Below are 10,775 nucleotides of genomic sequence, written 5' to 3' on the forward strand. Positions count from 1 at the left end.
TTCTGGTGGTTGGTACGCAGGAGAAGAAAAACACCTTGCATTCACCCTCAGCATCCCACTCGCTCTGACCCGGGGGAAGAGGACAGAACAGCCTCCTCCGTGCACTCCAGAGACAGGCAGGCACACACTGCAGTGCTCCACAAGAGCTGTGGAGAGAACCCACCCCTTTCTGCTCCATTAGAAGTAGCCTGCACAGGCCATGCTCCATCAAGGAGAGGCAGAATTAACATCCTTTGTTCTGTGACAACACTGGAATTGCATCCATTTTTGAACCCTACTTAGCTAGGGGTTTCAATAATAACTTGTAGCAGTGAGTCCTAAGGTTTGCTGAGCTGGCAGCGCTTGCTTTTTAATGTCCTAAATCTGTGGCAGGGGAGTTGGGGAGACCACCTTAACCTCTTTACACCCTACAATAGCCTACATTTTCTTTCTGAAAATCAGGCATGGATGTTTTTCCCCCATTAAACCATTCCTCCTCCACCTCCCGGCATGACTTCATGCCACGCAAACAGTCTTGGCATCAGCCATATCTCTGTGATCAGCAACTGCCTGAGTGTGAGACATACATATAACCTAACACCAATTAATTTCTTGCTTGTGCCAACAGAGATACATTATTGCAAACGTACATGAGTCAGAATCTGAGTTAGTTGGGTGTGTCTGAGTGAGCTTGTAGATTTCTTTAAAAAAAAAAAAAGTATTCGTTTTCATCTGATCTACAAGACAAATGCTACTTTGCATAAGCAACCTATGTCTTTCACCTCCAGCTCTCTTGGTTTGTAGCAAATCAGCATGTGGCAAAGACAGTTTATGGTAGAGGGGAACAGAAGTAATCTCTCAAGTGTGGGAACGGGAACGCCCTCAGCACTTTAAACCACAGTGTTACAGCAGCAGTCTCAAGTGTGCATTAGTGATGCTGTGCCCTTTGCTCTTTTGGAGGGGCAATTCACTCTACAAATACTTTATGAACCTCCTGAGGCCTTAGCACTATGTTATTCTTCAGAAGTGTCCACCAGCAAATTCCCATTGCATTACAGTATGGGCTTCTGTAAGAATGTGTTAAATGATACTACAAACATAGGGGCTGGTGATGGGTGGTGTTCTGATAAATAAAGGTCTCTTGAGCTATACAAAAAAAAAACAAAACAAAAAAACAGTTCCATAATTAGATGATAAGAGGATCCAGCTTGTTGAAAAGAACCAGAGCAGAGGAATTTATAGTTAGGGGTGGAAAGTACCATATGTCCTTAAATGCACAGGCACAATGAGGAAGTCATTAAGGGACAGCTTTGCTGTGTCTGGGTTTTTGGAGAAAAAACGGCAGACTGTTTTTTTGTTTGCATATTAATATTTAGTGCATGACCTAGAAATTCAGCTGAGGATACTAAAATCCAAGGCTGTGATTGTGCAAACACTAACTCATGTGAGTAGCACCATTGACTTTAGTGGGTCTGGTCACACAAGTAAGGTTTTACAGAGTCAAATCCAAAATTACCGATGAGCTCTTATGCTGGAAGCTCAGTTTCAGACAAGGATTTTGAACCCCAAGTTCAGGAAGGTTCTGGTCCAAAAGTTCATCTCTGTCTGTTGCAGAATGGAAGTTGAAGTACAGAATTCTGACTCAAGTCCTCAGTGAAAAAAGACACTAATGCAGGGGTGGCCAACCTGTGGCTCTGGAGCCTAATGCAGCTCTTCGGAAGTTAATATGCGGCTCCTTGTATAGGCACCGACTCTGGGGCGGGAGCTACAGGCGCCAACTTTCCAACGTGCCAGGGGATGCTCACTGCTCAACCCCTGGCTCTGTCACAGGCCCTGCCCCCACTCCACCGCTTCCCATCCCCTCCCCGAGCCTGCTGTTCCCTCGCTCCTCCCCCTCTGAGCCTCCTGCACGCCACGAAAGAGCTGATCAGGAGGTGTGTGGAGGGAGGGGGAGGCACTGATTGGCGGGGCTGCTGGTGGGCGGGAGGCACTGGGTAGAGGGGAAGCTGATGGGGGGCTGCTGACATATTACTGTGGCTCTTTGGCAACATACATTGGTAAATTCTGGCTCCTTCTCAGGCTCAGGTTGGCCACCCCTGCACTAATGGTTTGAGTCATCCCTCACTGATGCAAGGAGTCACTGCATCCCAGGACTTATTCACCCACCAGGGGGAGACTGGTGGTGTTTGTACAACCACACACCTTCTGGGATTCAACCAACCAATAGCAGCTTTAAATTTCACTTGGGACTCCATGACAATCTCATTGTGGGAGGCTGATAGGGGAAGCACATCCTCTACACCCCTGGCCAATGCCCCCATTTGTCAGTGTCACCACTTTTGGGGCTATGCTGCCTGTCAGCAGCTCCCACAGTGGAGTGAAGATTTCAGGTATTGTATGCTACTGCTGCCATAGTCAGTGTCAGGGTGTACTTTCTTCTGCTGGGGCCTTGAATCCTGCTGATAGAAGCCAATGGAATCAGAGACTCAGACTAACCCTGCCTCTCTTTATCTTCTTTTTCCTTGGCTTGGTTGCTGACCCACCTGTTGAAGGGGTCAGCATCATAGGGTGCAACATGGCATGTGATTTGGCAGCAACCATCATTTTGAGACAGGAAGTGAAGGATTACATATCCCAATGAACAGACAGGAGAATGTAGATAAAATAGAACAAAATTATTCAAAGCAAATCTATTTTTGAGCCATACATATGTGACAAATAATCTAAGTACCCAGTTTTTCCTGAATTCTCAAATTATTTGCCACTGGACTGAAGTATTTCATGTAGCTACAAAAGCAAGGTAGGTGTCTTTTACATACATTTCTTGCCCCAAATAGCTGACAATCTAATGATCTAATCCTGCAGACCTTTATGCACACCTATATTCCTTACTCAACCAAGTAGTCCCAATAAATTCTACAGGACTACAGAGATGAAAAAGGGTTTTCAGGATCAGGCTCTAAACAGTTATTGCAGTCTAAATATTTACTCCTTGAAACATGTTTCACTTGGAATTTTCAATTTAAATGCTTCAGAGACCACTAAAGTTCTTCAGAGCCATGCAAATAAAAATTCCCATAATTGACATAAAAAGAGGATTATGGTTGAGAGAAAGACATAAAAAGGAAGAAATTCACAGTTAAGGAAGAAATTTACCATATGACTTGTAAGAACACTGGGGGGCATCCAGGAAGTAGGTGGAGATCCAAACCCTGCTCATTTATAGGCCAATTTAAGGCAACATGGTTATTAATGTTGTAAGACTAGCAGAATTTGACCCATTCTGTGCCAGTGTCAGAGGATTATTTTTGGCAGGTTATCTTTAGTGAAATCAACTACAAAAACCTGAAAAACTGGTTTATACTAAAAGCCCCATAGCAGCGCAGATGGTGTGGCTATAATTACACTATGGTTACTGGGTGGTTTTGCAGATCATATGATGAGATATCTTACTTCATACTTATATAACATACTGCTACTTGAATAAGACTATGTTGTTTAAGTCATGGGCTTTTCTTCCTTTTTTTTCTGTGCTGTTGTAATTAGTTCAAGTGGAAGTTCATGATATTATCCTGAAGCAGAATAATAAAGTGATCAGTTACTCTGCTCTTGATACTTAACAGATGATTGCTTGCTACAAGGTAATAGTCTATATACTACAAGGTAATATTCATTAGTGTATTGGACACTGCAGAGTTATTTTATTAAGGTACAACAATATCAGAGAGAGAGTCCCGTCTTTTCTGCTGGGCACAAATCTTTATGCTTAAATTAGATTCTGTTGCAGTCCCTGAATCTGTTCTCTCTCATTCTGGTGTGAAATAGAAATCAGCTCCCCTTTAGTCAATGACATTACTCTGATCCAAGGTCAACAAAAGAATGTCCATGCCTTTCAATGAGCTATGGATCAGGTCTTCGATAAGCAGAGAATCAGGCCCACAGGCGACAGTGAAAATAAGGCTGCCCTGAAAAAAAGTTTTAGGAACATACTTCACACTATATTAAAGTAACTTAAAGAAATAACTTTTTAAATAACAGACTGCTTTTGGAAAAGATTGGAGTTAGTTTAACTGAGGGCTCTAAAAACTAACATCAGTTAAAAGTAAACATGTGGGCCACAAAGTATATGCCCACATACATTTCAAATTACCTGTCAAATATTCTTGAATGCTCATCTGCATCTTGAAGACATAATAATATGTCACTATATGAGTGCAAACATGTTCAGAACACTTAACTAATCCTTGTACCAGCCTTGATTGGTAGGTACGGTAAGTATTATTAGTAGTATAAGGGCCCTACCATCAATCAAACCCTGACCCCGCCCCTTGACCCCTTAGCCCCGCCCCCTTGACCCCTCAGCCCCGCCCCTTGACCTCTTAGCCCCACCCACCGGAAGTCCCGCCCCCATGGATTATTACTTCCGGGGTCAAGGCTGCCACATGACCGGAAGCAAGGTGTGTCATGTGACACCCACCCCACCCCTTGACCCCTTTAGCCCCACCCCTTGACCTCTGCCCCCCCCCCCACCGGAAGTCCTGCCCCATGGGGTATTACTTCCAGGGTCAAGGCTGCCACGTGACCGGAAGCAAGGTATGTCATGTGAACCCTCTAACAACTCCTCCCACTGCCCTCTACCAATCAGGATGGGTTTCGCCCCGTAGGACTTCCCCCCCAAGAGGAGCTTTGACCAATCAGGGCGAGTTCCGGAGGGGGGTGTCCTCTCCGGAAGTGGGTCTTGTGACCCCTCTAACAACTCCTCCCCCCCCCCACCAATCAGGATGGGTTTTGCCCCGTAGGACCTCCCAGAGAGGAGCTTTGACCAATCAGGGCGAGTTCCGGGGTGGGGGTGTCCTCTCTGGAAGTGGGTCTTGTGACCCCTCTAACAACTCCTCCCCCCATCCCGCTACCAATCAGGAGGGGTTTTGTTCCGATAGGACCAAGAGGAGATTTGACCAATTAGGATGAGTTCCAGGGGCGGGGTGACCCGTCCGGAAATGATTCGTGTGACCCCTCTAACAACTCCTCCCACCAACCTCTACCAATCAGGCCGGCCCGAGAGCAGATTTGACCAAAATAGGGCAGGTTCTGGGATGGGGTGAACCACCCAGAAGAGGGGCGTATGACCCCTCTGCCAATCAGAGCGCAGCACCATCACCCCATAAGGCCCAGCGTCGGGCAGAAGAGGCTGTCTTTTACCAAGAGCGCGTGTTTTAGAAATCGTGGAAACATGGACTCCTTCACCACCCCCGTGAGAACTTCGGACTTTGTTTTAGACCCGAGGGCCTTCAACAAACCGCGGAGAAAGCGCTACATCAGCGACAGTTCCGAGGAGGAGGAGGGGGCAATTCAGGGGAGCCCTTTGGCCCAGCCATTGATGGATACCCCGGACCCTGAAACCCAGCCGCTTGTGGGGCCCCACGATGAGCGTGATGGCCTCTTGTTGGCCACCCCCCGGGAGGAGGAAGGTGATCGCAGCTCGGGGAAGTCACTAGTGGACAAGATGAATGCTCAGGTAAATGAATGCTTAAGAAGTGACGGTCGGGATGGGGTTGTAACGGGGCTAGGAACCAGGGATTGTGTAAATCAAAAACCGAGCAGTGGGGTGCTTACGCTGTTTCTTTTTTGAAAAAAATCTCTCAACAGCTCAATGATGCTTTTCTAGAGGACCCGGAGACTCTAGACAGCGTTGCACCAAGCAGCGAAGATGAACCGGGCCCACCTTGTTTTTGCTCAACGCCAATACAAAATGTTGAAGAGGACTCCGAGGATGACGGCTATGAGGAGTTTAGGAGGAGGCTTGGCATGGAACTGACTGAGCCAGTGCCACGTCGTGAGCGTAACAAAGTCATGCAGACTATTGTACGCGTTGCTGTTTATTCTGTTCTTAATCACTGTCTTAGGGAAAAGCTTTTTGAAGATTGTGAGGGCTGTGTCATAGATGCACCAGGCCAGCGGCACCATGACTGTGTGACTTGGACTTCAGTGGATATAAACTGCAAGCTCCGGGGCCTGTGTGCTGAGCTGTGTTTGGAAAGCTTATTAAACACTGTGATTGCCATAGGTTATGCTATGCAATGTCTATGCCTAACCCAAGAACATTTAGCACAAGGGGTGACCTTGATAAATGCTGTGCAATTCAGTGGAGACCCTGACCATGTTTTAAAGAAAATGACCAAACCGGAAGATGCCTGCTTAGAGCGTTATATTGACCGTCTGGTCCGCACAAAAAGTTACAGAACCCTGCTTAAGAAAAAGGCTATTTGTAAGAAATCTAAAAGGATTAAGTTAGAAAATGGTGAGGTGCCAAACATGCGATATAAAACTTGGTAGCTGTAAATTTTAAAAAAAAAATCTATTGAAAAGGGCTTTGTGACTATTTGTATTTCTGTTAAAAGGTCTCTGGCCCTTAAGGGAGCTTAAAGTCTTTTTTTCTTTCTTTCTTTTTTTAATGGAGCATCTTGGTTTGTTTTGAAGGAGCTGTATGTCTTTTAAATAAAAAAAATTGTTTGTGAGAACCTAGCTCTTGTGTCTTTTGTGTAAGAGAGACCCATTTACAGCAAAAAAAAAAAAAAGCTGAAATGTATGTTGTGGGAGGGGGAAAAATACCCTAAAAATGTGTTTACAATAAAACAAACGGGGATGGTTCAGACATGTGGTTGAGTACAATAGAGTTGACTTATTCTGTTGAACTGAACGGGTTTAACCACCCCCCCCCCCACTGAATAGCCAGGGTGACTGTGATTACTCACCCTTGTTGCCATAGGGTTAATTTTGATGGGGGTGCACCCATAGTAAGGGAGGTGGGTGGGTGAGGATGGTGAGTTCTGATTAATATGAAATGAAATAAAACCTCAGGAGTTTGCAGATGCTATTGGGCAGTTTAAATATAACCCCTGGAGTTGGTGGAACGCTATAGGCCAGTCTAAATATGGCCCAGGAGTTGGTTGAAGGCCACGGGGCACTTTTTCTAGAAATCACCCCCCGTTCCACCAAACTTTAAGCATGAAAGAACATGTTTTTAAAAACAAAAACAAGCCCCAAGACATTCATTGATAGCTGCAAAGGGCCCCTCACTTGAAATGGTTACTGTAAGAAGGCCTACACCTACAGGGTGGGGGGAACAAAAAGTATTTGAACTTAAAAAAGAAAAGCAGCCCAATTGTGCAGAAAAACTTATTCCCCACCCCCGATCACAAAAGGGAATGCTAGGGAGGGGTGATCCAATCAACCTGCTAACTATTTTGAAACAAAAGAGTTAGGATGGTGTAAAAAAAAAACAACAAAACCTCAGGTAGCTTGGAGACTGTCTCTTTCAACAGAAACTCTCTTGAATTGCTGCTGGGCTGCAAGTGGAGGTATGTTCCCTGGTTTTTTTTTTTAACTCTGAAAATATATATATATTATATAATGCCATTTTTTGGCCATGCTATCTTAGTAAATAATGGTGCATATCTGTATTGCAGTGTGGTCTGTTTAGCATGGAGCCAGTAACTTTAAGTTGCAGTTCATCACCAGGCCAAGGTAAAAACCATTTTTAACTGTAGTTGTGCTTAATAACTTCAGGTATTACATAGGTTGAATAGGGATTTGGGAGCTAATACTAACTAACATTTTGGCTTGTTTTTCTTACCCCAAAGACCCCAAGCACACATGGCTGGGGCAGGGCGGGGGCCAGAACAACCAGGGATCTTTTTAAAAGCATGTGGGTTTATTGAAAAGTATTTTGTTGCAAACAGTGTTTTAAACTCTGTGTGTGTGTGTGTGTGTGTGTGTGTAAAACATAGGCGGTTTTTAAAAAGTATATGTCTACAAACTGATGGTGATGGTGTGTTTCCAATTAGCAGGGTTTTTACTTTGCAAAATGAGATGTATTTTAAAAAAAAAAAATATTTGTGGGGGTTGTTTTCAAAGTGGTAGAAATAAACTCAAAACCTGTGATTGTTGTACAGCCTGAAATGGATTATTTTGTTTTAAAGCTATGACTTTTTTAAATAGAAAAAACACTCTAATGGATATTATTTTATTTTATTTTAAAGTTTACTAGACAGTTTCATGTGTTTTATTAGAATGTTGTTTGCTTTACAGCATGGTCAAAACTTGAGCGGGTAAAAATGCTCAAAAGAAAAAGGAAAGAGACAATTGAAAAGAAAAATTCACAAGTATCAGTGACAGATGGATGGATGAAGCCGGGTAAATATATTTTGCTTATTAGTCTGGTTAATTTATGAGGTTTTGTATTTTAAGTACATACATAGGTGTGGGTGAGAAAGCTGGCAAAGTTACATTTTTGTAAAATGCTTTTTTTCCCCCCTCCTGCCCCAAGCAGGCATATGCAGCCCTTCTGACAAGGCTGTAGTGGGAGCTACAAGGACCCCTCCCCGAGAACCACCAAAGAACCAGGAATCTGCTTTGAGACCTTTATCAACGCAAAACAGCACAAGAGTGCAGATGAAGCATCAGCCCAGTCCAAACCTCATTTACGTCAAACCCAAGGACAAAACAAAACACTCTGGTAAAAAACATCCATGCAAAGACAACTCCAGTTCCTCAGCGGCCACCGCCACGCCAAGCCCTGAGAAAACTGTGAGCGAAAACGCCCACATTCACAAACCCGGAACAGGCGCTCTAGGGATTGTGAATAAAAAACCAAGGATTGAAAACACCTGCGATGCCAAGGTATTGCAACCATGCAAACACAACTCCAGTTCCTCAGTGGCCACCGCCGCACCAAGCCCTGAGAAAACTGTGAGCGAAAACGTCCACATTCACAAACCCGGAGTAGGCACTCTAGGGGCTCTGAATGTGTGCAGAAACACACACATTCACAAACCCAGAGCAGGCACTCTAGGGGTTGTGAATAAAAAACTAAGGACTGACAAAGATCCCCCATATTCTAGTATTTGGGAAGAGTTTGATGCTTCATTCAGAAAACTGATGGACGCTGTATCTTCGGGGAGTCTAAAACTACGGCATTCTAAAAAGATTTGGAAAAAATACGACGCTTTGTTCAGAAAACTGATGGACGCTGAATCCTCAGGGGGCCTAAAAGAAAGGGGGGCTGGAAAGGGTGGCTCTGATCAGGCATGACTAGGTGTGGAAAGGGGTACCCTCAAGGGTGCACATCAGCTCGTGTGTAAACAAAAGGGCGGACGGCGCTTGGGGGATAAACAGATGGCTGCCAAAAAATTCCAGGCCAGGGTCGCTGTAAAAATTTTAAAAAGGGCTAAAGAGGTAATGAGGGAAAAAAAACAAAAAGAGATGCCCCCTACCAGAGGCTCTCAAACTGGCATGTCTGAAAATGGGGAGGCGAAATCAGACTCTGGTTTAGAAAATTCCCCAGAGTGCTCTCTAGACGGAGGCCCATCGACTCCCAATGCCCCTCACGGAGGCGTCTCAGAGTCTGACTCTCAATTAGTATCGGATGTAGAAGATGCCACTGATGGTTCCGTAGAGGAACCCCCAAGTAGCCCTGAAAATGCAGAGGTGTATATGGAGAGAGTGAGAAGTTGGCAACGTGAATTACCTAGATTTGGGGGGTCGGTGTATTGTGAGGAGTTTCGTTTTGTCCATCTTGAGCAAATAAATTCAGCTCAACAGGCTGTTGAAGCCATACACAGAGGGATACAGCTAGTTCTTGATGATGTTAATGGTAGGGTAGGCCCTGATGATTACGTACAGTTACGTTTAGAGAGCCGTCGTTTAACTAACCCTTTGTTTTCAGTCAGAAGAACTAGGGATGAGCTGTCCGCTGAGGATTTCTTGAACCAGACCTCAAAGCTGCTTCAGAGCAATAGAGAATTGCATTTCGATGGGACGTTGCGCCTTGTTGTGACAGTTGTAAAAAATAGGGGTGGGGGCGCTCGAAGAGTTTTAAATTCTATCCTTAGTAGTCAGATTATTCATAAAAAGAGACAATGTTTAGTAGACCTGACTTACACCGGTACCAATCTATGTTTTGCGGGAGGGCTCTTGGCTGTCATGGCCGGTCATAAACCTACAGATGCAGAATTGTTAGCAGAGGCGAGAAAGTTGCACGAGAAACTGGGGTGGTCAGATCAAAAAAAGGTTATGCTCACTGATGTAGCAAAGTTTGAACAGCATTTAGGAGTTAACATACAGGTGGTGCTGTATGCGGTGAAAGGTGGCTGGGGTTTTTTTAAAACGGGGGGCCCCGTGTACCCTAAGACTTATTTCATCCTGTTGCACAATGAACATTACTATGGGGTTCTGGATGTGAAAAAGTTGTTCGGAGCAAAAAATTACTGTGAGTTTTGCCACACGCTGTACAGTCACGACCATTCTTGCAGGTATCGTTGCCGTCTCTGCTTGAGCGCAACATGCTCTGACAACATGGGTGTGCAGCTGAGGTGTCCTAGCTGTAAACTGTATTGTCGGTCCAAAGAGTGTTTAGACAGACATGTCAACTGTGCGTCAAAAAACCAAGTTGAATGCCTGTCTAAAACTTTGTGCGGTAAGTGTCAGGCGTACGTGGACAAGCAGCACAGGTGTAAAGGGAGGCGCTGTAAGCAGTGTCAGGGTTTGATCGTTGGAGATGTAGACATTCACCTCTGTTTTATGGACAGCCTTAGAAAGCCCGAATCATCAGAAAAGTATATTTTTTATGATTTTGAATGCATGCAGGAGACTGGGTTGCACAGTCCCAATTATATTTTTGCAATGTCCCTAAAGCCGGAAAAATCCTGGGAATTTAAGGGTGACGAATGTCTTTCTATGTTTGTTAAGACCTTTATTGGCAAAGAGTTCCGGGACTACACGTTCCTAGCACACAATTC

The 10,775-nt window shown here is 44.7% G+C and overlaps 2 protein-coding genes across 2 annotated transcripts in view; both read left to right on the forward strand.

The window, feature by feature from the left end:
• Positions 1-9,400, forward strand: part of LOC141994519 (uncharacterized) — a 34,685-nt gene extending 25,285 nt beyond the window's left edge. Inside the window, exons 2-4 of the mRNA XM_074964749.1 lie at positions 7,446-7,503; positions 8,068-8,172; positions 8,306-9,400. Of these exons, the coding sequence (XP_074820850.1) occupies positions 7,461-7,503; positions 8,068-8,172; positions 8,306-9,069 (912 nt within the window). The 5' untranslated portion in view covers positions 7,446-7,460 and the 3' untranslated portion in view covers positions 9,070-9,400. The remainder of the gene's footprint in view (positions 1-7,445; positions 7,504-8,067; positions 8,173-8,305) is intronic.
• On the forward strand, positions 5,453-7,022 carry LOC141994518 (uncharacterized). Its single transcript, XM_074964748.1, has 2 exons — positions 5,453-5,494; positions 5,626-7,022. Exons 1-2 carry the CDS (start codon positions 5,483-5,485, stop codon positions 6,310-6,312), a joined length of 699 nt encoding a protein of 232 aa, XP_074820849.1. The 5' UTR covers positions 5,453-5,482; the 3' UTR covers positions 6,313-7,022.
• Positions 9,401-10,775: the final 1,375 nt, after the last annotated feature.

This window comes from Natator depressus, chromosome 10 (genome assembly GCF_965152275.1).
Source record: "Natator depressus isolate rNatDep1 chromosome 10, rNatDep2.hap1, whole genome shotgun sequence".
In the NCBI taxonomy this organism is placed as follows: domain Eukaryota; kingdom Metazoa; phylum Chordata; order Testudines; family Cheloniidae; genus Natator; species Natator depressus.